General features: G+C 42.7%; 1 protein-coding gene across 1 annotated transcript; it reads right to left on the reverse strand.

Annotated features, from left to right (window-relative positions):
- Positions 1-1845: 1845 nt before the first annotated feature.
- On the reverse strand, positions 1846-7249 carry fzd2 (frizzled class receptor 2). Its single transcript, XM_055657350.1, has one exon. The coding sequence runs from the start codon at positions 6845-6847 to the stop codon at positions 5183-5185; it is 1665 nt and encodes a 554-aa protein (XP_055513325.1). The 5' UTR covers positions 6848-7249; the 3' UTR covers positions 1846-5182.
- Positions 7250-27594: the final 20345 nt, after the last annotated feature.

Consider the following 27594-nt stretch of genomic DNA (forward strand, 5'->3'; position numbering starts at 1 on the left):
AAACAAAGGAGTGGGGGTGGGGGGAAGGGAGAGGAGAATGGACAAAATCTATACTTAGTGTATAGAAATTTGTAAGGATTTAGGAAGCTTCATTCTCAGTGTAATTTGGGCCTTAATTTTGTTAAACAAATGAAAAACTTAACACATTCAATAATCTGATTTATACCATTTTACAGAGTTAAATAATTTAAACCTTGAAGAGGTGCCAGACACAAAAAAACAAGTACCCATTTGGTGCATTACCAAGCTCAGGAAATGTTTGTTACTTTTCCAACTTGGCATCTTGTTTTTACTGTTTCTTCATTTGTTGACCACTAACTTTTATGAAATCTCTCTTCAAAGCAGCCAGATTGCAAGGTTTTGTGCCTTTTGATGTACTGCACATTTTTGCATTCAGCCAAAGAGCATAAAAATTGGTTTGAGAATAATCTTTCAGATATTACAAACCTGTGAAACACTGACAAGAAATTGGATTTTTCAAATTACAGAAACCTCTGAAGTCAATTGACGTCTGAACAAACATTTTAAAAATCCCTCCATCGAAGGGATATCTAGGAGGCACTGCCTCAGAAAGGCAGCCATCATCATCAAGGACCCCGACCACCCTGGCCCCACATTTCAGTCCTGCCATCGGGAAGGTGCTAAGGGTGTAAAAAACATGACCTCCAGGTTCAAGAACACCTTCTTCCCAACAACCATCAGCCCATTGAACACTACAAACACTAACAAAAAGGAACTGTTTTGGTTGCACTATGGTCATTTTGCAGTAATAAGTTTGAACTTATTTTTTTATAGTTTATTTATTATGTTATCTATGAGTACGGTGTTTACAGGGCTGTTTTGATGCTGCAAGTAGGAATTTCCTGAATAATTGGAGTCAATTGTAGGCATGGGAGGGAGTGGGGCCACTTCTATAGGTTTACTTTCTGATTTTTCACCCAATTTCTTTACTTTAAAAACAATAATTTTTATATAAATGTTGAGATCTACATTGTACTTCAACTCATTCCTTTCTCCAGCATCCAATTCATTGCTGCCCCTTCTCTATCTCTCCAGGGTGGTGAGTTTCACAATAACACAACAGGAATTGTACAATAGATCACATTGTGCTCCCCATTAATGCACATGATTCAATTAGACAAGTCTGCATCCTCAGATTGCTGTCTTTTTAGGAAAGGGAATAAGAAAATACTTTAAATACTCTTTTGGTTACAATTGAAGGCAAAAAAACTGCAAGTATAGTGAAAGCAGATCCAACTTCAATATGGATGTCCAATTTGAAGGTTACAGGGGAAGATCCAGGGAAGGGGTTGAATTATTTGGTAGCTCTTTCAAGGTACTAGGAACAAGGGGCCAAATGGTCTGTTCTGTGAAACTATGATAATCACTGTCTGGAAGCCATCAAGCATTCTGTGTTGTGCCTACTTGGCTCAGTTGACAATATTTGTCTCTTGCCTCCAATCCAAAACTGTGCGCAAATCTTTAGGATTGTCAAAATCACAATCCTGGAGTACCTACAGCAAACAGCAGTATCAGAGTTACAGCTTTTTCAGCTAAAATACAATTGTATCTTACTGTTTAGCTGGGAATTAAAAAGGCCTTGTGTTATTGATTAAGAACCAGCTTCAAGCACTCCACCCACTAATCAACACTTTATATAAAGTAAAAGCACCCTTTACAGCCCTGTTCATCTTATTACAATAATAATGTCATTATTTGTATAGAATGTTTGCTGATGCTTAAGTATACAATCGACCTGTGCTGTCCAAAAGTAGTTTATCAAGGCAGCTGTGAACAACTCCTGGACACTGTGTGAGCACATTATGCAAGGTATAAAATCACAGCTGGCAAAAAACAAAATTTTTAATTTATTTGAATACATTTGAGCGCCTGATCCTTCAGTTCAGTCTTTACTGAGAAACTATACAGCACTGGTGATAGCACTGAAATTACACCTTTGGGATGTGGTTGACCAGAACATTGTGAACATTCTGTAAATATTTGAAAGGGAAGTGCACAGAGATGAAATTTGGGTGCACACAATATTAACTCACTTTCAGAATAAAGAATTGTTTCAAATTACAAAATGCAGAGCAATTAACAGGTCTATTTCTTAAACCAATAATGGACAACCTTTAAAAAAGTTAAATGAAATAAGCATCCCAAGTTTGGTTTAAAGAGCTTAGTTATAGGGCGGCTGTCTGAACTCTTGGAAGTAAACCATTCTGTTCCAAAATTTCAGAAAGATGTACCACAAAATACATTCAGGTGCGTTCACTGGGAGCTACCACTACCCCAAGTACACCACACCACCATTACATGGGCCACTTTCTGTGAGGCATTTATAACAGTCCCATCTTAGAATGCAGGAGATGGAACAGGATGGGTTAAACACACCACATTTGTGTCTGGAATCCAAAGTGAAAGTGTGCACTCTTTTTATGTAAGTGGTTCAGAAATATAACTCTTGCTACAATATGAAAACCACTGCAACAGTAACCAAATACACAAAAATAAGTTACCCATTCTTAAAGAGTGACTAAGGCCATATCTGATCGGGTAAAGAACTCAAGGGGGGGTGGAAGGAGATAAACAAAAGTTATAAAAGATTAAGTTCAATAATGAACGTAATGGAGTATGGCTACGGTCTGAAAAAATAACATGTGTCCTAGAAAGCGACTTAAACGGACTTTAAAAATAACCAATGGGGTTGCAATTACAAATGATGGATAAGTATACATTTTACATAATGTCGTGGCATTCTTGATTAAATTATAGGAAGGCCACAGAAAATTATGTCACACAGTTCACCCCCAACTTTCTCCTCCATGTATTCTCCCAGAATTGTTCACATTCCAGTCCGATTAGCAAACAACATTCAGAATATAAAAATCAATTTAAACATTTGAAGAAAGGGCTCTGCTATTACAATATATCTATTTACAATCTTAAAGGAAATATAAAAAGTTAGCAATCTTAACTCAACCTGCGTACCAGGCAAGAAAATGGATGGAGTTCCAAGCCTACATCTACCAGCTTACAAAAACTATAGATATATCTCTACATCAGTCTAAGCCAACCATCCATATTATGTACTCCAATCTAAGAGAATCTTGCAGTATTTGATAGGCTGTGGTCTGCACTATTTAATCATTTTATAGTACAAGTACTAATTACATTAACAGAAATATGTACAGCTTGATGCTTGGGATTATTCTGTTCATTCCACTCTGGAAAATATGCCCAAGTTTTGATAGATGGTGAACAATCAGGTACATTCAATCTTCATGTGGGAAATCCTCATTTTCCCTTGGAAAAACCAATGGAATTCCTAAACTCTTGCATCTTTTGGCAGATAGGCCACTCTGAAGTGTGACAAGATACAAAGAGAAAAAATATATATACACATACACTCAAAAGCAGCTACCTTCTTCCCCCAGTATCACAAGCGTTTGTCAAAATATCAAAATGTGACGGATACAACTCAGGAACGCCAGAGCCAACATTCCATTCCTGCAATGCTGCCAGACTTGGAGCCCAAGGATTGATGGCGAACTCGGCACTTTTCCTGGGATATGGGGCGCTATAAAGTGTGGTGGGCACAAGATGTGGGGCCTGGTCAGTATGCAGAGTTCTACTTGTGGTATTTTGGTGGCGTAACGGTAAATAAAGAGAGCTGTAAACAGATGCAGATTGCAACATGCCGAGGTCAGCTAGCCCTGCAGGAAGCCGGAGACACACTGGCCCATTCCAGACTGGGGCACACCAGGATCTACAATATTGACCTAACTTACAGAGCAGAGCGCTGGCACGGTCCATTGGAGATAATTCACCGCCTCGTATAGCGACAATCCTGTTGGCGAATTTCACCGCCAAATACAAGACAATTCTGAAGTTGGAGGAGGGAGTGATTGTTCTGTAACAGTGGGGCAAGGGGCTAGAATTTACAAGCGAATATTTAAAATTCTGCCCCTTCCCCCTTGATTACTGTAAAGAAAGGTGAAAAAAGCGAGGCCGTTGAGTCCCCAAGCGGGCTTTAAGCAACGCTGACCGAAGGCTAGGAATGAAAAGGCAGGCGGTAGACGTTTCACGTACAACGCACAGGGCGAACGGAGAGGCACCGAGGGGCCGGCCCATTGTATAACGGGGAGGGGGAAGAAAGAGAGAACTTTCAAGAGCTCGGCAGGAGGTGGGGGTCAGAGATCGGATCCCCCCCCACCCCACCAACCGCAACCACTCCTCTCATCCAAAAAAAAACTCTTCCAAACTCAGGAGCACCCAACTTCTGATGTTGCAGAAAACAAGGTTAAGAAGCCAAAACATAAAGAAAAAAGTCAAATCTAGAACAATAACCGTGTAAAGATGTGGCCGAATAGACAGCTGTGAAAAAACGCAGCCAGAACAGCGGTTAAAAAAACACTCGGTGTTCATTCGATCGAATCAGCATCTGTGCCGAGTTATAAACTGCACGTATCCACTGTTTTTTTTTTTATTTTTTGCAAGAAAAAAGTTTCAAGAATGAGACTATATAATGACTTGGGGCTGCATCAAAACTTGTAATCAAAAGTACGTTTCCATAAGGCGAAATTTAAAGCTCGCGATTCACAGATAACATTGGGGGGGGAAAAGGTTTTGTTGCAAGTCCCCTACGGTCGGGGATAGGGAGATTCGGTCACAAGGTTTGTTGGATTCCGAGTGTAAAGAGCGTTGGGAGAAGGGAGGGGGGGCGGGCAGTGGAAAGAGAGGAGTTTTATTTATATAGGACCTCTGCAAATGTGGCAACGCCGTGATTTCTACATCACCCCAGCAGGAAGGGGAGGGAGAAAGAAGAACCGATTAAGAGAGTCGATGCTTTAATGGAATCGACTCAAATGCCCCATTGAGCCACCCAGATCAGTTTTCTAGCTGTTTTTTTTTAAGATCGGAAATCCACTGGCAAGTTAGCGAAGACTGGTACCAAAAATATATATATATATAAAAAAAAATCTCAAGTAGGATCGTTTTGTTTTTTTTAAATACAAATATATAATTAAGAATTTTTTTACAAATGCTATTTACAGTTTTTATTACACCTTGGGAAGTTATCCTAATGCAAACGTTAAGTAAAACCAATTAACAAAAAAATAATAATAATAAAACACAAAGAGTCCCGTGTTAACTTTTGTGCCCCTCTCTTTCTCTCTCACACGGTCGTCTCCCCGTGTTTGCTGTTGGTGAGTCTGGTGTAAAACTTGCGCCAGGAATGTAAAGTCTTTCCGGACCAGATCCAAAAGCCAGACGTGATGCCCACGATCAGAGTCATGAGGTACTTGATCATGTACACAGTGAAATCTGGAGTCATCCTGGGGTAGTAGTGGATGGGGCAGGGGATGGCGTAACTTTTGCAAGTCTGGCTAATCCAGCTTTTTTCCCACTGCTCTCTGAAGGCTTGTTCGTAGAAGTAGCAAGCGATGACAATGGTGGCGGGCACGGTGTACAGCACGCTGAACACGCCGATCCGCACCATCAGTTTCTCCAGCTTCTCCGTCTTGGTGCCGTCGTGTTTCATGATGGTCCGGATTCGGAAGAGGGAGACGAAGCCGGCGAGTAGGAAGGAGGTGCCGATGAAGAGGTAGACAAAGAGAGGCGCCAACACGAATCCCCGCAGCGGGTCGATGCTGTTGAGGCCGACGAAGCAGACCCCGCTCAAGAGGTCCCCGTCGATCTGCCCCATGGCCAGGATGGTGATGGTCTTGACGGCCGGCACCGCCCAGGCGGCCAAATGGAAGTATTGAGAGTTGGCCTCGATGGCTTCGTGGCCCCATTTCATGCCGGCCGCTAGAAACCAAGTGAGGGACAGGATGACCCACCAGATGGAGCTGGCCATGCTGAAGAAGTAGAGCATCATGAAGAGGATGGTGCACCCTTCCTTCTTAGTCCCTTGCACCACCGTCTTGTAGGTGTCCTCGGCGAACCGCTCGTTGCACACAACTTTGTCCTCCAGGATGAAGCCGGCGATGTAGGCGATGGAGACCATGGTGTAGCAGCCCGAGAGGAAGATGATGGGCCGCTCGGGGTAGCGGAACCTCTGCATGTCCACCAGGTAGGTGGTCACGGTGAACAACGTGGAGGCGCAGCAGAGAGACGACCAGATCAGGATCCAAATGCGGGCGAACTTAATCTCCTCGTCGTTGAAGAACATGTAGCCGTTACTCTTGGAAGGTTCGCAAGGCGCCGCGCAGTCTTTCTCGTCCAGGAACTTGTAGCTGAGATACGAGGGGACTTTCAGCGCTCTGGGGCAGTTGAAGGGCTGGTCGTGCTTGTAGCGGGGCGGGTTAGGAGTAGCCAGGTCGCTGCCCGGGGCGGTGGGGACGGTGGTGGGGTTACCTTCCTCCGAGCGGTTCTGACCCACGCACAGTTGCTCCGTGCCGTGCACGGGGAAGTTTTCGCAACGCAACCTCTCCGGCCACTGGAAACCGAACTTGTTCATCAGCGCTTCGCAGCCCTGTCTCGCCCGCTCGCAGATCGAGCGACACGGGGGGATCGCCTGCTCCAAGACCGTGCACACCGGGGCGTACATGGAGCACAGAAAGAATTTCAGCTCGGGCGAACACTGCACTTTCACCAGCGGGTAGAACTGGTGGACCTCCAGCCCCGCGTCCTCTTGGTTGGTGTGGCCCAGTAAATTGGGCATGATGGTCTGATTGTAGGCGATGTCCGTGCACAGCGGGATGGAGATGGGTTGGCAGAAGCCGTGGTCCGGGATGGAGATCCCTCTTTCTCCCTGAAATTGGCCCTGGGCTCTCAGGAAGTTGGAATCGAACAGCGAGAGTGTGATCAGTCCGCTCAGAAACACGTTGAAATGCATCCTCGAAAAAAAAAATCTTCAAAGTCTTGTGATTACGGGCGAAAAGCAACACAATCAATGCAGCGACATTTCTTAGGTTCGCAGAAGAAACTCGTAAAAGGACTGGAGGGGGGGTTGGGGAGGTAGAAATGAAACTTAGCCGCAAAGAACCACGCAGTTTCACAGCGCTCCTTTCGTGAGCCCAACTCGCTCGCTGCGTGCCCGTTAAACGACTGCCTGACTATTTCTTTGTGCAACTAACATCATCTCAATTACGCTGTTTCAAGGGGCCCGCTGTGGGAGGGGAGGAGAGGCGCTCAGCGCTGGCGGAGGCGAACCAGCCTTGAAACAGACCCACCGTCCCAACCCACCGACAGCAGAGCCAATCCGCGTATTAATTGACGACCAGCCCTAAAGGCACGATTGGCTAACCGCAACATAATGATCGCAGTAATTAGATGCCAAAACTCCACCGCCTTCACTCCGAGCGCTGCCTCTGTTGAATGAGGCTACCTCTGACAACACTCACTTCCATTCTAGTTGTACTTTACCCAAGCCGAGCAAAACTCACGGCGAAAAAAAAATCCCCACCATCTTCAACATCCAAAGAAATTAGATTTCACAACGGAGTCTGCACCGTCCGCTTTCCCCAACTCGGCAGAGATTTTAATCGCACGTTAGAGCGAATCGATGGGTTTTCAAACTACTGTTTCGTGGAAAGAGGGCGCTGCATGTCTGCCACGCTCTGCTCGGTTTTTTTTACTTTCCTTAATATTTATCTCCAACGTTTCTCGTTTGCGGCAGACGCACAGTGGGAAAAGGAATTTGGAAAGTTAGGATAGAGAAGTATTTTTTTGTCTTCCAGTGTGAGTCCAAAAGTAGAGAACGGTGAATCCCAGAATATCGAGTTCTAGTAAGAGGTGAGAATATGGTAGAAAAACTCAGCGCTTATGGGGAGCTAATTAAACGGGTAAAGCAGGCAAATTTCGGTGAGTGGCTCATTTGAAGAGGCTCGGATAGAAACACATTTGTCAGACAAGGGAGCTCAAACAGCAGAAGAATATGGTGCAGGAAGGAACTGCAGACGCTAGTTTACACCAAAGATATCCACCCAAAATGCTGGGGTAACTCAGCGGGACAGGTTTGAGTTAAGAGATCTCCTAACATTGTACACTATTTTACTTTGTTTGTGTTACGTTTAAAACAAATGAAATAAAATAGATTATTTTCAGAAGTGATACTTTGTTATGATCAATTCTAATATCAGTCAGGGTATTACCCGACTAATCAAGTACAGTGGTAGACTTTGCAAGTTACACATGATGTGGAATCTTCAGTCGCGGGTAAATAAGGATGCCTCCGTGTTATATCCTTGGCAGGCCCAGAGGAATGTTTAGATGGGACTTCAATCACTGGAACTGCAACCTATAAATCGAGACACATTACTTGTGTGTGTGTCTGATTTATATCAAACATATGCATGTAGGTCTGGAATTTTTAGCACTGAAATATTTCATACCAGTTCCTGATCAGCAATCACAATGGCACAGCGGTAGAGTTGCTGCCTTTTACAGCGCCAGAGACCGGGGTTCGATCCAGACTACGGGTGCTGCCTGTAGGAGCTTGTACCTTCTCCCTGTGACCGCGTGGGTTTTCTCCGGATGCTCCGGTTTCCTTCAACACTCCAAAGATATACACGTCCGTAGGTTAACAGGCTTCTGTAAATTATCCACAGGGTGCAGGATAGATAGAACTACTGTGAACAGGTGATTCTTGATGGCTGTAGACTCTTTGGGCCGCACGGCCTGTTTCCATGCTGTACCACTAAACTGAAACCAGTCACATTTGTATTAACTTAAGCAATATATTTAGAAATTCATCTTCCTCATAAATACAAATGATCAATGCTGGTCAGCACAGACTGGGTGGGCTGAAGGGCCTGTTTCCGCACTGTATCGTTAAACTAAACTGACAAAGGCTGGGGGGAAAACACCCAGATTCTTCTGAAGGTAGACACAAAAGCTGGAGTAACTCTGCGGGACAGGCAGCATCTCTGGAGAGAAGGAACACAATAAATGTTCTTGCAACTGGGGACTGCTCCCATTCTGCTGAAAAAGTGGTGTGGGCTGTCAGGACTTTCCTGAGACTGCACCTGGTGTTGAGACCACACCTGGAGTATTCTGTGCAATTTTGGTCTCCTAATTCGAGGAAGGACATTCTTAGTATTGAGGGAGTGCAGCGTAGGTTCACCAGGTTAATTCCTGGGATGGTGGGATTGACATATGATGAAAGAATGGATCGACTGGGCTTGTATTCACTGGAATTTAGAAGGATGAGAGGTGATCTTATAGAACCATATAAAATTCTTAAAGGATTGGACAAACTAGATGCAGGAAACATGTTCCCAATGTTGGGGGAGTCTAGAAGCAGGGGTCAAGAATAAGGGGTAGACCAGAGATGAGGATTTTTTTTTTCACCCAGAGAGATGTGGATCTGTGGAATTCACTGCCATAGAAGGCATGGAGGCCAATTCACTGGATGATTTCAAGAGAGAATTAGATTTAGCTCTTTGGGTTAAAGGAATCAAGGGATATGGGGAAAAAAAGAAACAGGATACAGATTTTAGATGATCACCCATGATCATATGGAGTCCCCGCTGAGTTTCTCCAGCAATTTTGTCTACCTTCGATTCTCCAGCATCTGCAGTTCCTTCTTGAACATCATATGGAATAGCGGTGCTGACTCGAATTGTCAAATGGCCTCCTCCTGCACCTATTTTTTCTATGTTTGCGTTCTCTCGGGCAATGGCGGAGAGGCAGGTTGGGTGCTACTCTGGGCCACAGTCTAGTGTTTTCCCCGGGACGGTGCCAGAATTCCGCAGATGAATCCCGACTGAGAAACTGATCATCTGTTTGCTGTCAGACCCTGGTATGCCGCCCTCGTCCATCATCTTCTGTTTTTATTTCAGAACTTCAGCAGTCAGGGTTTCGTGCTTTTCTTCCTCGGCACAGTTATTCAGAATGATTGATTCTAGATCCTTCTGGAAGCCGAGCACATAGTTTATGCCAAACTAGGAGAATGAGAGAGCTATTTTACATCCACTTCTCCGGGAGAGGGAGGGTGAGAGAGTTTAGAATTCCAGGCAGTTGTTTCGAGCCCTGAGGCCATCTCCCCTCGTGGGACAATCATTTTCTCAGTTACAGGTCCATGGACTTCTCAAATGTTGGATGTTTATATTTGAAGTGATCCTCTCTGGTTGATTTTTTTTTTTAGCTTTGCAATTGACAGATTAATAAAACATGTTTTGAAAAAGAATTACATTTGGAGTTAATCCATATTCAACAAGCCAACTAAATCATCCCTCTCTCCAAGGCTCAATGCCTGAACAGTTATTCAAATCCTTTCACAGAGGCACTCTTTCCCTCTCCACCCCCAGCCCTGGAGTAAAGATGCAGAAATGAGCCATTCAGCTTTCAATTAAATCATGACTGTTCTGCAAATTAACTTCAAATACCCATCTTGGTTCTGTGACCATTAATGACACCCCCTACAAAAATAGACTGCCCTTTCTTTTTTCCCTTTTGAATTCAGTCTTCCTTTCACAGCAACATTTTCCTCCCTGCACTGACCACAGATCCCAAGAAATGTGCCCAAAACTCCCACCAATGTCACTGCAGGATTCCCAGTTCTGTCAATTGAAGGAAACTTCAAACTTACTTCCTTACAAATCCAACTTACAAAAACCCACTTCAAAAGGAACCGTCCTTGTAATCTCACCAGCCCTTTCACAGAGGGATACCACTTTACAGTCACTGATAGGGATATAGATTCATACAGTATGGCTCTTCTGACAGGCCATTCTGCCCATCAAGTCTTCACCACCAATTAAGCATCTATGTATAATAATTCTACATGAATTGGATTGCATTAACCCCCACATTTCATGAACCCTAAACCCCCATCCACATTCTACTAAATTACTTACACAATCATAGTCACACAGCATGGAAACAGGCCCTCAGTCCAACTTGCCGATGCTGGCTGACTTGCCAATATCCCATCTACTCTAGTCCCACCTGCCTGTGTTTTTCCCATATCCCCCTGAGAAAGGGTTCCAACCCAAAACGTTGCATATTATTTTTCTCCCAAGATGCTACCTGTCCCTCTGAGTTACTCCAGCATTTTGTGTCTATCTTTGGGGTAAACCAGCATCTGCAGTTCACTCCTCCACATTCCCTCTGAACATTTCCTATCCAAAATCAGGGCAATTTACAGTGGTTAATGAACCCACCAACTCACACATCTTTAGGGTGTGAGAGGACATTGGAGCATCTGAGGAAATCCACACAGTCATAGAGAGAATGGATACATTTTATATATTCAGCGATTGCAAGTCAGAATTAAACCCAGGTCCCTGTGAGGCATCCTGTGCCACCATGCCTGCTTAGTATAGAGTGACAGCGTGAAAACAGGCCCCTTGGCCCACCAAGTCCATGCTGACCTGTGCACTAATTCCATCGTACACACCAGGGACAATTCACAGAAGCCAATTAACCTAAAAACTTGTACGTCTTCGGAGTGTGGGAGGAAACCGAAGCACCCATGCGTTCACAGGGAGAATGTTCAAACTCTGTACAGACTGCACCCGAGATCAGGATCAAACCAGCTCTCTGGTGCTGTAAGGCAGCAATTCTACTGCTGTGCCACCATGCCAGCTCTCCCACTCTATCACCTCCCTGTACCCAGCTGGTTTGCTGCTCCTTGGTATTAGCTTTCCTGGCATCGATCTTTTACTTCCAGGGCCAAGTTTGATTTCCAAGCTGCTGGCAAGATGAATGTCTGTGAAACATTTACTAGTCCTAGTCGCCTAGCAGTCACAGATCATTGCCAGTCTCATCATCCTGGCAGGAGCTGGGTACAAGGCAGGCAGTGCAAGGCAAGGATCTTCAGCAGCATTAATCTCCTGAACAACTTCCTTGACGTGGCAAATAAACTGTTGAACATAGCTCTTAAAGCATTTGCTGATACCATAGGAGGATAGGTGCATGTGTTTGCCAGCGTGGCAATGTATGGCAACACCACAATTTGTATGTAGTACTTGTAATCCAATTCAGTTTATGCAGAACCTAAAGAACACTGGTGGTTCCTTGTGTGGTCCTCTATAAACACTGGGTTTGCTCAGGCATGTGAAATGGACAATATTGTTGGCTGAGGATCATCACTTGTATTCATCGTAAACAGGACACAAGGGCAGAGTTCGCACAATACTTTGATCACAACTAAATACTTCTGCTTCTTCTTGCGTATGTCGTGCACAGCCTAAAGTTGTAGGACAACTTGTTCTATTTGATCTTACTTGATTGTGCACGCCAGGTTGATTGCATTTGTCGAAACAGGGCGGACCACGTGAAGGTTGCAATCTCCCCCCCCAACTAAATACTTCAGTTATACACATGGCATTGTGGCAATGGGTAAACTTGCAAACCACCTCCTGGTTTTTTGGATTGCCCTGTCAATGGTTGGAATGTTTTTGGAATAGCAAACATTTGGCCCATTCTCCTTCTTATTTCCTCCAAGTATAAACTGCCTGCTGGGTGGGATGAACCTCACAGATCATTTAACATCTTGCCTAACTACATGGAAGATAGACACAAAATGCTGGAGTAAAAGCAGATCAGGCAGCATCTATGGAGAATAGGTTTAGGTGACGTTTCAGGTCGAGACCCCTATTCCTTTTCTCCAGAGATGCTGCCTGACCTGCTGAGTTACTCCAGCATTTTCAATGTAAACCAGGATCAACTTCTTTCTTACACATCTATTGCATGGTCTTGCCATTGAATGCTCTGGGACCATTTAATTGCTGAGAGCCCACGGTCAAGTGTTATATTGGTTAGGAATCTGGTTCAGGGCTTCTGCTTCCCAATCCATTTCCGCTACTGCTCTAAGCACAACTAGAAACTTGGCTCAATAAAGTTAGCACACACTATGGACGGAAACTCAAAAATATACATAATGCAAGTTCAAGTGTCTCCTTAAATTGGAAGGTCATTTTTTCCCCTACCTGGTGTACATTGATGTGGCACAGATTTGTTGACTTTGTGTGGTCCTAACCTCCTATCTAACTCATTGGAGACCATTGAACTATTTTTAATCATAAATTAACGGACTTTATCCTGCACTAAATGTTGCACCTTTATACGTGCTTTATACTTTATATGTATATATACTTTATACATTATATGTATATACTTTATACATTTATACTCTAACTATGTCATAAACTATGACAATTAAATTGACTCTGACTCTGACTCTGACTATGTGTAGTGTTTTCTTTGACTGGATAGCACACAAACAAAAGCTCTTCACTGTACCTCAGTATCCCTGACAATAATAAACTAAACTAAACTTGTTGATGCTAAAACATCAAGCAACTTTTCTTTAATAAGTGATGAAATTCAAACTGCTAACAAGTCCCTTTCTTTGTTTGTAATTGCTACCACATCTATAAAATGGACATCTTAAGAAGACTCCAAAAAATATCCTAAGAAGGCTCCATTAAAATAACTGTGAATATTTGTCTGAGAGTTAGATATATGTATGGATCACCCCCCAACCACAAGATGACAGCATGATAGAGTTGCTGCCTTACAGTGCCAGAGACCCGGGTTCATAAGTTCATGTCATGAAGAATGGGAGTAGAATTAGGTCATTCGGCCCATCAAGTCTCCTCAGCCATTCAATCATGGCTGATCTATCTCTCCCTCCTAACCCCATTCTCCTGCCTTCGCCCCATAACCTCTGACACCTGAATTAATCAAGAATCTATCTATCTCTGCCTTAAAAAGATCCACTGCCTCTAGAGCCTTCTGTGGCAAAGAATTCCACAGATTCACCACCCTCTGACCAAAGAAATTTCACCTCGCCTCCTTCCTAAAAGAACGTCCTTTAATTCTGAGGCAATGACCTCTAGTTGTAGACTCTTCCACTAATGGAAACATTCTCTCCACATCCACTCTATCCAAGCCTTTCGCTATTTTGTATGTTCCGATGAGGTCCCCGCTCATTCTTTTAAACTCCAGCGAGTACAGGCCCAGTGCCAGCAAATTCTCATCATAGGTTAACCTACTCATTCCTGGGATCATTCATATAAACCTCCGCTGAACCATCTCCAGAGCCAGCACATCCTTCCTCAGACACGGTGCCCAAAATTGCACGCGTACAAGCCCTCTTGAAATAAATGCTTGCATTGAGTTTGCTTTCTTTACTACCGATTCGACTTGCAGATTAACGTTTTGGGAATCCCGCACCAGCACTACCAAGTCCCTTTGCACCTCTGATTTCTGGATTTGCACCCCATTTAGAAAATACTCTACTCCTTTATTTGATCCTGACTCCTGGTTCTTGTCTGTAAGGAGTTTATACATTCTTCCCATGACCTGCGTGGGTTTTTCCCAGGAGTTCTGGCTTTCTCTCACATCCCAAAGACATACAACTTTGTAGGCTAATAGCTTGGTATAAATGTAAATTATCCGTAGTGTGTCCAGGATAGTGTTAATGTGGGGGGATCTGTGGTCGGCGCGGACTCGATGAGCAGAAGGGCCAGTTTCCGCACTGTATCTCTAAACCAAACTAAATGAAAATACATCACAGACCTTTGCTTCACATCTTGTGGGGAACAGAATCCAGAGTCTGACAATATGTTCAGAAAATTACCCCAGATGAATGGCTTCATGGGTTGCTCCTGCTGTCCAGTTCATTGTAGTAACATTATACTTTTGGGATTGGATTTCAGCAGATGTCAGTGCAGCACCAGTCACAAAATATAGCATAACCGTCGTCTTACACTGCGTTGACAGCCAAGCCATAACAGTATGAAAGCTACATCTGGTGGGCTTTGTTTCATGTAGCATTGTGATACCCATCTGAGATTGGATTCAACTCAGGTCAGAGTGAACTGGACAGAATGCAGTGCCCCAGTGTTTTAACAGGGAGTTTCCCTGGAGTAGGTTCATTCTCACAGGGTATTAAAGTATCTGTCCAAGTCAGTCTCTGGTTTTTAATTTAAGCCTCCAGGAGATTTGCATCAGGTGTTTTTACTTGCCTGAGTATCTTGCTTTCAAAGGCTGGACAAGGCCAATGGGAATAGATTGAAGTTTATAAAATAAAAGACAAGTCAACACCATTTAACACTGAATCAGTTTGCTGTGTCTATACTTAAAAGTTCAAAACAATCTTAAATTTGCAGTACGTTGAAATAGGTATCAATATCATCACAGGACTAAAATCTAAGCAAACAATCAGTCTGAAGCCAAAATGTTAGTGTGAACAAAGTTTTAGAGATTCAGCTGGTGTGATGGTTTTACTGACCTACATTTCAGTGTAATAACCAAAATCTTAATGAGGAAAATAACAACCTCATGTTAACAAAATGTTTTAATGAAGCACATTGTGACCACTCCAGTTAAACACAAACCTCTTGATTGGGTGGAGTGTTATGACTGCCTGTACTTTCAAATTAAACACTGAGATTTATCTGAATTTGAACATAAATTTACATGGATCCAAGACTTGCCTGTTTGCCTTTATGGTTGCAAAAACAATAAACTATAAAGTGATCTTATACAGTAGAGGTGTATATAATCATGAGAGGAATAGATCGGGTAGATGCACAGAATCTCTTGCCCAGAGTAGGGGAATCCAGGACCAGAGGGCATAAGTTCCAGGTGAAGGGGAAAAGATTTAATAGGAATCCGAGGGGCAACTTTTTCACACAAAGGGTGGTGGGTGTATGGAACAAGCTGCCAGAGGAGGTAGTTGAGGCTTGGACTTATATTCAAAATTTAAGAAACAATTAGACAGGTACATGGATCGGACAGGTTTGGAGGGATATGGACCAAGCGCAGGCAGGTGGGACTAGTGGAGCTGGGACATGTTGGCCGGTGTGGACAAGTTGGGCCGAAGGGCCTGTTTCCACAGACTAAATGAATCTAAAACACAATGTAAAAACATCAGTAATTCAACCCTGCCTCAGGATCAATTATGGAACACATTGGGCCATTTGGCATTGACACAGTCATGTTTCAGTTAAAGAATCTGTGATTTGTTGGTTGGTTTTTAGCTGGTCCAAATTTCAATGCATTTGGGGTATCAAGTGAAAACTAAAACCAGTGATACATCCGCATTTGGATATGAGCATTGAGTAATGTGAATGGCACCCCGACATGAGATGGCATCTTCAAGGGAATGGAAAAATATAAACACATTTGTAGGCCCTGTGAGGAATACTTGAGGAAATTAGGGTTTTGAAAGACAGCACTTTCATTTATTGAGTCATTCTCAAGCTGATGGATTTGAGCTCCACTGTTGCACATGGACAAAATCTTAACTGGCACCTTCGGTGAAATGTGTGAAGCACAAAGCACTGGAGGAACTCAGCGGGTCAGGCAGCATCTCTGGAGACAGTGGACAAGCGACTTTTCAGGTTGGGACCCTTCTTCAGCCACACATACAGACTGTTTATCCAAAGAAGAGTCCCAATCAGAAACGTTGTCTGTCCATTCCCTCCAGTGATATTGCTTGACCCACTGAATTACTCCAGCATTTTGTGATACTGACATCAGCAGTTCCTTGTGTGTCCACTTTCAGTGTAACAAGGGTAAACTGTGGGAAGTGCTGCTTTTTGTATGTGCTGTGTCTTTGGTATCAAATTTATCCTCTTGGATGGAAATAAATAATGACATGGACTGTCCCCCTCCAGATTAAGGGACAGTTTCTTCCCAGCGGTTAGCAGGCAACTGAACCATCTTTCAAACATCTAGAGAGCTGTGCTGAGCTAATACCTACATCATTGGATAGCCTTGGACTATCTTTGATCGGACTTTACTTTGCACTAAATGTTATTCACATTATTCCTTTTATCCTGAATCTATACACTGTGGGTGGCTCGATTGTAATTATGTATTATCTTTCCGCTGACTGATTAGCACGCAACTAATTCTCTTCACTGTACCTCAGTACACGTGACAATAAACTAAACTAAATTAAACTATTTTCAAGAAGAGCAAGATTCCCCCATTGTCCAGGCCAATATTTCACCCTCAGTCAATGAATTTCCTGTCATCTATGCAGTCATTTGCAATTTGGTCACCTTATTTACCTTTGTCACATGTTCATCGTACCTCAAAAGTACTCTTTAGATTGGGTAGTCATTGCATATTCTTGATTTTGCAAAATGTGCAAAATAAATGCAGGTTCATTGTCTCATTATTTGCAAAGCACAAAGATTCAAGATTCAATTTAATTGTCACATGTACCAATTAAGGTACACTGAAATTTGAGTTAGCATACCGCCATACTAAGTAAAAAAACAACAATACACTCAGCGACATAAAATAAAATTTAACATAAACATCCACTTTCCTCACTGAGATGGAAGGCAATAAAATTCAGTCATCTTCCTCCTTTGTTCACCCGTGGTCGGGGCCTTGACCCCTCAATTAACTATATATAACTAGTGTGGCGGAGGCAGATATAACAGTGGCATTGAAGAGACTTTTGGATAGGTACATGGATGTGCATTAAAGGTATGGATTATGTGCAGACAGATAAGAGGTGGTCTCTGCATTATGTTCAGCACTGATATTGGGCCTGTTCTGTTCTTGTGCTGCATTCCATGCTCTATGAATAACACAGTTAGATGTTGGGAAGAAGGATCTCGACCCGAAACATCACCCGTTCCTTTTCTCCAGAGATGCTGCCTGTCCCGCTGAGTTACTCCAGCTTTTTGTGTCTATCTTAGATGTTATGAAAATTGCTTTAGTAATGTACATTCATTTTCATTCTTAAAAATGCATTTCATGGATTGTTTTATTGGAAGGGTTGAGCATGTTCAACTGTAACCATTATATCAACATCACATGTCTCAGGTGCGCTCACACAATCATAAGGGGCTGTCCCACTGCGGCAACCTAATTGTCGAGTTTAGAAGAGTTTAGGAGAGTTTGGAAAAATGTCATGTTGAAGACCTCCTTCGACTATGTAGAAGACCTCCTTCGACCTCCTTCAACTATGTTGAAGACTAGCTTCGACTAGCTATGACTAACTTCGGGAAAATTGGACACTGAATAGTGGAGAGTGAAGACGACCTCCTTCAATCTCCTTCAACCTCCCTTCGACTATGTTGAAGACTATCTACAACTACCTTCGACTACCCTCGATTACCTATGACTAACATGCCGACCTACTACGACTAAACCTACGAGTAAAAAAAGTATCAAATTTTTCCATGGCAAACTTTTTTTACTCGCGGGCATCTTTCAACGTTGAAAAATACTCTGCGACCTAGCTGAGGCCTCGAGTACACGGGGACTACTCTCGAGCACGAAGGAGAGTTACAAAGACCTCTTAGGACCTCGTGTCCACCATGCTGCGAGTATGAGTCGAGGGAAAACTCGCCAGAACTCGCGGATTAGGTCGCCCAAGTGGGACAGCCACTATAGGAAGACAGATTAATGAGATTAGCAGAACTAACTAAAGTTTGGTGAAAGAATGGATGGATATTGACTGGGGGTTCAAATGAAGTGAACGGAGAAGTTGGATGGGGTTATTGGGGCTGTCCACATGACGACACCCTGACAACATGATTGAGTTTAATGCAGCAGGTCATTGCTAATATATTAATCTTCCAAACCAATATACTGATTGGTAAACTAATGCAAATTGTGTGCAAATTAGAATTATTATCATTACAGGGTTAAAAGTAAGCAAATAATTTTAGTTTAGTTTAGTTTAGTTTAGTGATACAGCGCAGAAACTAAACAAGCCCTTCAGCCTTGAGTCTGCGCTGACCAGCGATCCTATACACTCGCACTATCCTACACACGAGTGACAATTTACAATTTTTACCGAAGCCTACAAATCTGTATGTCTTTGGAGTGTGGGAGGAAACTGGAGCACCCGGAGTAAACCCACGCAGTCATAGGAGAGAACATACAAATGCTACACGGACATCTCACATAATTCAGATCGAACCCGTGCCACCCCTAATCTGTCCAAATCCAAACGTCCTGGAGATTCAGCTGGTTTCATTAATTTACATTTGGTGCAATAACTAATACATTAGTGAGGAAGATCACAATAATGCGTTGATAAGGATTAGTGTTGAGTCGCCTATCTAGTAAAACACAAGCCTCTTGAGTGGGGTTAGCATGTTATGACTGTATGTTATTCAAGTTATACAGTAAGATTTACCTGAATTTGGACATAAAGCTCGACCAGTCCTGGAGTTGTTTGTTTGTCTTTACAGTTGTAATCAAATAACTTTTCCTGACCAACCAATTAAATGGAAAGATTTGAGTTAAGGCAGTCATTTCTTTTTCTCTCTGCATTTTCTGTTTTGAATTTTGTGTTTCCAGCATTAGTGAAATTTTGTTCTCAACCAAAATAGCTAAAGGAGCAGATGACGCACAAGTATAGGATATTTACGGACAGGAAGAATATAACTAGCTCGAATCTTCCCAGCTGTATCCCACAGCATTTAGCTTGCGGTTTCAGGCTGGTGGTGTGGTGTAACCTCGGTCAATGAGTGACCAAGGCACAATGATTCACAGTCTGGTTATTGTGTATCCTTAGCCCCATGCTGCTGCACTGAGAATGCCAAGTTTGGTGACATTAAGTTAGGAACAAAAGTCTTGTAACATTCTTTTAATTTTCTGATGAACTTAACGGGTTCTGTAGCGAGATGCAAAACGATCGTGCGTTGCTCACAACATTCCTGCAATGAAATTATTGCAGTAATTTGAGTCTCTTCTCTGTATTTAGCAAAGTAAGGGGACAGCTGAACATGATTTGAAGATTATGCAGATGTATGAATTTATTATTCGCAGGAAATTAAAACAAACAAAATGCATTCGTATATTGTTGCTTTGAATTCTAAGACAGTTTAAAGTCCATGGAGCCAATGAAGGATTTTTGAAGCACAGCCACAGTTGTACTGTGGGACGGTGAAGGGCGGCATGCCCTGTTGTCACTGATAGATGGCTTCTTAATGCATTTAGTCAGGCTCTAATAAGATCCTGGCTAATGATAGCCTTTTTGTCCATAGCTTAGTTATTTTTGTCAGCAGCTGTATATATAGAGGCACTTACACATCCACTGCCAGCATTGGAATGCAAGGCCACGTGAGTATAACGTCCCACAGCAAGTTTCTGCTTTGCAGTTTGGTCATGAGTCATTGGCATATGCGTTATACATTTTAAATCACTGCTTTTGATACATTAAAAGCAAATAGTAAAAAATGTAGATCGACACAAAATGCTGGAGTGACTCATATAAAGCAGCATATCTGGAGAAAAGGAATAGGTGATGTTTCGGGTCAGAACCCTTCTTCAGACCCCGATATAAACTCTGCTTTGTTATAAAGCCATTTTCCCATTATGTCCAATATACAATACTGTTTATTTTTATGTATAGTACATTTCTCCTTGTTACCCAGTGAAAATCCCGGCGTTGTTTCAAGAGAGGGTGAAAATCTGAAATAAAAGCTGGAAAATTCTGCAAGTCGGGCAGGAGAAAAAATCTGGCTGTTTCCCTTCTAAAAAACAAACTGCTGGATAAAGTCAATGGATCAGACAGCATCTGTGGAGGCAAAGGTGGATGATGGATGATTTTTCAGGTTGGGACTCTTCTTCAGACTTAAGTGGGCAAACGATGTTTTGGGTAGGGACTAACCCCTTTCTACCTGACCCAATTCTCTCTCCACAGATGCTGCCTGACCTGTTGAGTTCCTCAAGCAGTTTGCTGTTTACTAGAGGTTCCAGCATCTGCAGTTTCTTGTGCCTTCTTTGTGCCTTTAATCAAAACTTTACATACGAATTACTTTTTATAATCCACCATATCCTCATAATACATGTAATTATGTTTCAAAAATGTCCTCTCAATCTCTGACAGCATTTGCAATCATTATTTATAAGAAGGTTAATTATATTGATTTACTTTTTTCATTTTTATTTTTGATTTAATTTAGTTTTATTTCAATTAGTGGTTTTTAGCAAAATCAAGTATTTTCATATATTAAGAAAATAGAAAAACTGAACATTTTTTAGTGTTTTCTTTAATGAATTGCAACTAAATCGATAATGTGCAATAGATGACAGTGACGTTCAAACTGGAATGTGGAATGGGAAACATTGAATTCTTCAATTCTCAACATCAAAATGAAAGAAGGATGAGGGGGGCCTTCATTGAAACTTACCAAATAGTGAAAGGCCTGGTTAGAGTGGATGTGGAGGTGATGTTTCTATTAGTGGGTGAGTCTAGGACCAGAGGTCATAGCCTCAGAATTAAAGGACATTCCTTTAGTAAGGAAATAAGAAGAATAAAAATGTGGTCAGATGGTGGTAAATCTGCGGAATTTATTCCTACAGAAGGCTGTGGAGGCCAACTGATATATTTAAGGCAGAGATAGATAGATAGAGAGATAGATTCTTGATTAGTAGGGGTATCAGGGACTATGGGGAGAAGGCAGGAGAATGGGGCTAGGAGAGAGAGATAGATCAGCCATGGTTGAATGCCAGAGTAGACTTGATGGACCAAATGGTCCGATGCTGCTCCTATCACTTATGAATTTATGAAACTTATCCATTGCCGACCATATTTATCTAATCTGAGTTCTCACCATTTACCTCAGCCAACTGAGTTCCCAAGTCAAGTCCCTGACTAGCCTACAGCCTTCTGTTAGGGCAATTGGCCGGAAGTGGATGTAGTTGGCACCATCGCATTTTCAGCTTGTTTGGCTTACAACCCAACATATGGACATTAAATGCTCCAATTGTCGGTAACAGCCCCCTCTTTTTTGCTCTCTGTTTCCTGTGCTCCTCCCGCACCCCTGTTCAACCCATTTCTCCCACCATCCTGCCCTCTCCCTTCTTCTCCCCTTCCCTCCATTCCTCTCTCCCTTTACGTCCACATATATCCATCCCTCTGGCTTTCCACCTCCTCTCTTTATACAACACCCCTTTCTCGCCTTTTCATCTGTAGCCTCTGCTCACCCATCTGCAAATCAACCTCCACCATCACTCACCCGAATCCACCCATCACTCACCAGGCTTATTCCCCTCTACTTCAATTAGACTGAATAAGGGCCTCCACCCAAAACGTCACGCTCGAAGGGCCGAATGGCCTACTCCTGCACCTATTGTCTATTTTCACCTATCCTTGTTCTCTAAAGATGCTGCCTGACCCGCTGAGTTACTCCAACACTTTGTATTTTAACAATATTTTAAAAGTTGTTTTCTTAAAGCAAAGTGCTTTGCTGAGCTTAAAGTATGCTACAAATACAACACTGCATTAGTGTAAGAAAACATGTCAAAATCAGTAGTCCACCAGTTCAAGTTGAGTTTGAAGAGAGATCTCCACCCGAAACGTCTCTCCAGAGATGCTGCCGGTCCAGCTGAGTTACTCCAGCACTTTGTGTCTATCTTTGGTTCAAACCAACATCTGCAGTTCCTTCCTACTCAGTTCAATTTCAGTTCTCTGCAAAACAAAATACGCCCTGTAAAATACACAGACACACGTTATCCTACAGGAGCCCGCTGTAGGGACGGTAAATAAAGTGGGAGACGCTGATATGGACATTTAACAATGGTTTAATGAATGGTTTGAAAGCGAGGAATGAATGACTTCTGTGCAGTCTTCGCACACTGCCTGATACCCACAGATTTGACTTCGCATGTCACGACAATAACCTAAGGCGGTAATATATTGCGTATACCATAGACTTCCTGTAAATGGCACACTAGCTTCCTGCAACAATTTATTGATAATAACCCCGGGTGTTACAAAACAGCGTATGAAGCCACACTTCATCCGCTTATGACAGGGAACTCCTGCACAGTAAGCTCATGTGCTTCTGTAGACTATGGGGGGAGTGGGTGATATTTGTAGTGCAGTGCCCTAATACTGCTCCTGGACGTTAACTGGGTTTATCTGCATTAAGTCAGCTATTTCCCAGTTCGTTGGGGCAAGACATTCCTAAATCTGTCCAATATAGATCCCTTGATTGGTTTGTAATGGGATTGGTCTACAATCAAAGTTTTTTTCCCTCGCCAATTTAAACATAACATTTCTCGGTAAATATGTGGGAGGTCTGAGCAATGACTTTATTGGTAATAATCGACCTTAATTATAATCAATGTACCTCGCGTTACTTTTAACTAACCGGCCGGCGGCCCGAATAATGAAGACAATTAAGTCGATCTTTTTCACAAGGAAACGTCAGTTGGCGCCTCTTAATTGCACTTACAGGAACAAGGAGATCCATTATGAGTTATTTCCCTCCCCCCCTTTGTTCACACCTTAAACGTGTTATAATACTTTCACAGGTCGTTGTTATTGGAAGTTTATAGTTTTATTTCAAAAGGTAAAGGACGTCTGGTGTGTGAGTAACTCGAACGAACATGGTGGTTAAATATATATTTTAAAAAAATCATGCATGAAATATATTTCAAACCCGACCCCGAGAAACTGCACAGACTTCGGTGCGATGAAAACCGCGAAAGCAAACTGCAATCACTCCTGCAATTTAATCCAATGCTTTATACACATTACCCGTGCAAAATCTTTGATTGGAATTAATTACTTCTGGAATTCACAAGTATGTTAATTTCACGTCAATTATTAACCATCGAGTCTCAGGGAAAAAAACATTTCATGCAAGAAATTGACGCAACAAATTGCAAAATTGTTGTCAGACAATTTCTGGCGTAAAAAGTTTTATTTCTGAGAGTTGGTGGGAAGTGGTTTAATAATCGACGTGAAATTCACATACTTGTTTTACTTGAACTGAATAAGATATTTTATCTTTTTTTTAAAGCCATTCAAAGTGCACTCTTGCCTCCTAAGTGGATGAGAGTTTAACACTTGACGCACGGTCCTACTGGGCGCACGCTGATTTTTATTCGCTACTTTGTGGTTTGAAACAGATTAATAAAGTAAAGAGCAGACATTTCTGCACTCTAGGCTATTTGCTGGGCTAATTTCTTCCCTCCAAGACTGCTAGGAGTTGCGAGCGCAGGTCCGGACGCTTCTTTGTTAAAGGTAATTGAAACCATCGAGCCTCCTCTCCCTCTCTCTGCACAAAACTCAAGGAGTGCAGAGGAAATAAACGTGGGGGAAACTCGATCCGTCAGTCGGAATCTCTTGCAAGAAATATATGAAGGTTTTTTTCTTTCCTCCTCCTTCCCTCCCCCGTGATCTTTGCCAGTGATACAAAGGTCCTGTCCCCTCTCATTTCCGGACGATGCACTTCTGATACGACATCAGAGAAAAAAAAACGTTTTAATTTTAAAGGGTCAAGAAAGCCGTGTCGTTTTACCGATTTTTAAAAGCAAAATCCTGACCAGTGTTTCTCCAAACGAAATAGCCATGTTTAGTCTGTCGCTTGCCAACCTTGTTAATATACTTTCTCTACAAAGTCAGTTGGTACAGGATGTTGTTAGTGTATTTGAGGGGGAGGGTAGGTTGGATATTTAAATAGCACCTTCCCCATCTTTGGGGTACATTAAATTGCTTAAAAGCCTATAAACATAGTGAAGGTGGAGCAGTAAAGCACTGTTCAGGCCCTTCGGCCCACAATGTCTGTGTTGAACATGATGCTAATTCAAGGCACAATAGACAATAGGTGCAGGAATAGGCCATTTGGCCCTTCGAGCCAGCACTGCCATTCACTGTGATCATGGCTGATCATCCACAATCAGTACCCTGTTCCTTCCTTCTCCCCATATCCCTTGACTCCGCTAACTTTAAGAGCTCTATCTAACTCTCTCTTGAAAGCATCCAGAGAATTGGCCTCCACTGCCTTATGAGGCAGAGAATTCCACAGATTCACAAACAAAGATACTAGATCTATTTTAAATCTGTTCACAACTCTCTGGGTGAAAAGGATTTTCCTCATCTCCGTTCTAAATGGCCTACCCCTTATTCTTAAACTGTGGCACCTGGTTCTGAACTCCCCCAACATCGGGAACATGTTTCCTGCCTCTAGCATGTCCAATCCCTTAATAATCTTATATGTTTCAATAAGATACACTCACATCCTTTTAAATCCCAGTGTATACAAGCCCATTCGCTCCAATCTATCAGCATATGATAGTCCCGCCATCCCGGGAATTAACCTGGTGAACCTACGTTGCGCACCCTCAATAACAAGAATGTCCTTCCTCAAATTTGGAGACCAAAACTGCACACAATACTCCAGGTGTGGTCTCACTAGGGCCCTGTACAACTGCAGGGGGACCTCTTTGCTCCTATACTCAATTCCTATAAACGCTGTGTATATATTTTCAAACCAACATTTAAAGAAGGGTCTCGATCTGAAACATCACCTATTCCTTTTCTCCAGAGATGCTGCCCGACCTGCTGAGTTATTCCAGCTTTTTGTGTGTATCTGCAGATCCCCATATCTCCACAATGCCAAGTTAAACTAATCTCGTCTACCTGCATGTTATCCATATTCCTCCACATATATGTACCTACTCAAGAACCTCTTAAACGCCAGTATCATATCTGCCTCCTCCACCATCCCCTGACAGCACGTTCCAGGCACAGATCATTCTCTCCGTAATAAATAAACCTGATCCGCTCATCTTCAAACTTTGCCCTTCTCACCTTAAAGCAATGAACTATGAAATCAGTTCAATTGGTGTGAACTGGTGGGTTTAATAAATCACAGCTGGTTGAATTAAAGGATGATCCACTGGTTGCTGGCTAAATATTTAGACCAAAAATACAATGTGATCTTGTACATTATTTGGGTGGCACGGTGGCACAGCGCTGGAGATGCTGCCTTACAGCGCCATAGACCCTGGTTCGATCCTGACTACGTTTGCTGTCTGTATGGAGTTTGTACATTCTCCCCGTGATCTGCATGGATTTTCTCCGAGATCTTCGGTTTCATCCCACACTCCAAAAGCATGCAGGTTTGTAGGTTAATTGGCTTGGTATAATTGTAAATTGTGCCTAGTGTGCGTAGGATAGTGCTAGTGTATGGGAATTGCTGGTTGGTGCAGACTCGGTGGACCGAAAGCCCTGTTTCCGAGCTGTATCTCGAAACGAAATAAAACTAATTCTCCTGGGAGGATAGAATTGACCCCTTAAATCTAATTTAACTTCCCTTCTGAAAGGTGGCAACGATGACAATGTGAATTTCCATTCTTATCACACTAGTGCATGATACCTGCGTAGGGGTTGATACCCACAATTTTCCAACTTGTAGACAATGTTAATGCCACCAGGCCAGAAGCATTTCAGTGCCCAGAGACACAAGAAACTGCAGATGCTGGAATCTTGAATTAAAAATACAACAAAATGCTGGAAGAACTCAGGGTGTCAGGCGGCATCTGTGGAGGGAAATGGACAAATGGAGTTTGAAGAAGGATCCCATACGGAAATATCGCCTGTCCATTCCCTCCACAGACATGAGTTCCTGATGAGTTATTTTAGACTTTAGAGATGCAGTGTGGAAACGGGGCCTTTTGCCCACCAGGTCCAGGCCGACCAGCGATCACCCCGCACACTAGCACTATCCTACACGCTAGGGACAATTTACAACTTTACCATAGCCAATCAACCAGCAAACCTGTACGGCTTTGGAGTGTGGGAGGAAACTGGAACACCTTGGGGAAACCCACGCATTCCTCCAACATTTTGTTTTTCCAGCCACAGCTAGTCATTGCCTTTCAATTTAAAGTTGCCAGCACTGCTGTTGTGTTAACTGTAGTCTGAGAGTGTGCACAGCAACTGAGGGTGAAATCAACTTTCTAGCACTCAAATTGCTAATATTGTTAAGATTTTAAAACATTTTAAGAAGTGTATTTTCAAGTTTTAATGGTGCCGTCAGTGCAAAGATGAAGAATGTGAAACATGACCCATAGATCAGAAGATATAGGAATAGAATTATACTGAAGATAGACACAAAAAGCTGGAGTAACTCAGCGGGTCAGACAGCATCTCTGGAGAAAAGGAATAGGTGAAGTTTTGGGTCAGAGCCCTTCTTCAGACTCAATTAGGCCATCAGCCATTTGATCATGGCTGATCTATTTTTCCCTCTCGACCCCATTCTCCTGCCTTCTTCCTGTAACCTTTGACGCCCTTACTAATCAAGAACCTATAAATCTCCGCTTTAAAAATAGCCAATGACTTGGCCTCCACTGCCATCTGTGGCAATGAATTCCACAGATTCACCACCAAACATATCGACGAGGTTGTCTTTAACTGGTTATCTAGATTTAAAGTGGGTAATTCTGTGCCTGAGGCACGCCACATAGTTTACTGTTGATGCAAAGTCAAACTCACTTCATTTTGAAGGTACACAAAAAGGCTGGAGAAACTCAGCGGGTGCAGCAGCATCTATGGAGTGAAGGAAATAGGCAACGTTTCGGGCTGAAACCCTTCTTCTGGCAGTCTCAATGAACCAACAAACCCACATGTCTTTGGAATGTGGGAGCACCGAGAGGAAACAAACCCACGTAATTACAGGGAGAACGTGCAAATTCCACTCAGACAGGTTAGGTTTATTATTGTCATGTGAACTGGGGTACAGATAGAAGCTATATTTTGCACGCTATCCAATCAGATCAGACAAAACTATACATAAATACAATCAAGCCAAACTCGTACGATGGGTAGAGTAAAGGGAAAGATAAAGATTGCAGAATATAGTTCTCAGCATTGTAGCCATCAACTCCATCCAACTCTCCTGTCACCAACCT

This window comes from Leucoraja erinacea, chromosome 27, assembly GCF_028641065.1.
Source record: "Leucoraja erinacea ecotype New England chromosome 27, Leri_hhj_1, whole genome shotgun sequence".
NCBI classification, from domain to species: Eukaryota; Metazoa; Chordata; class Chondrichthyes; order Rajiformes; family Rajidae; genus Leucoraja; species Leucoraja erinaceus.

What these genes read in the sequence shown, in the direction of transcription:
- fzd2 (XM_055657350.1), bottom strand. Translation starts at nt 6,847, where the DNA reads ATGCATTTCAACGTGTTTCTGAGCGGACTGATCACACTCTCGCTGTTC.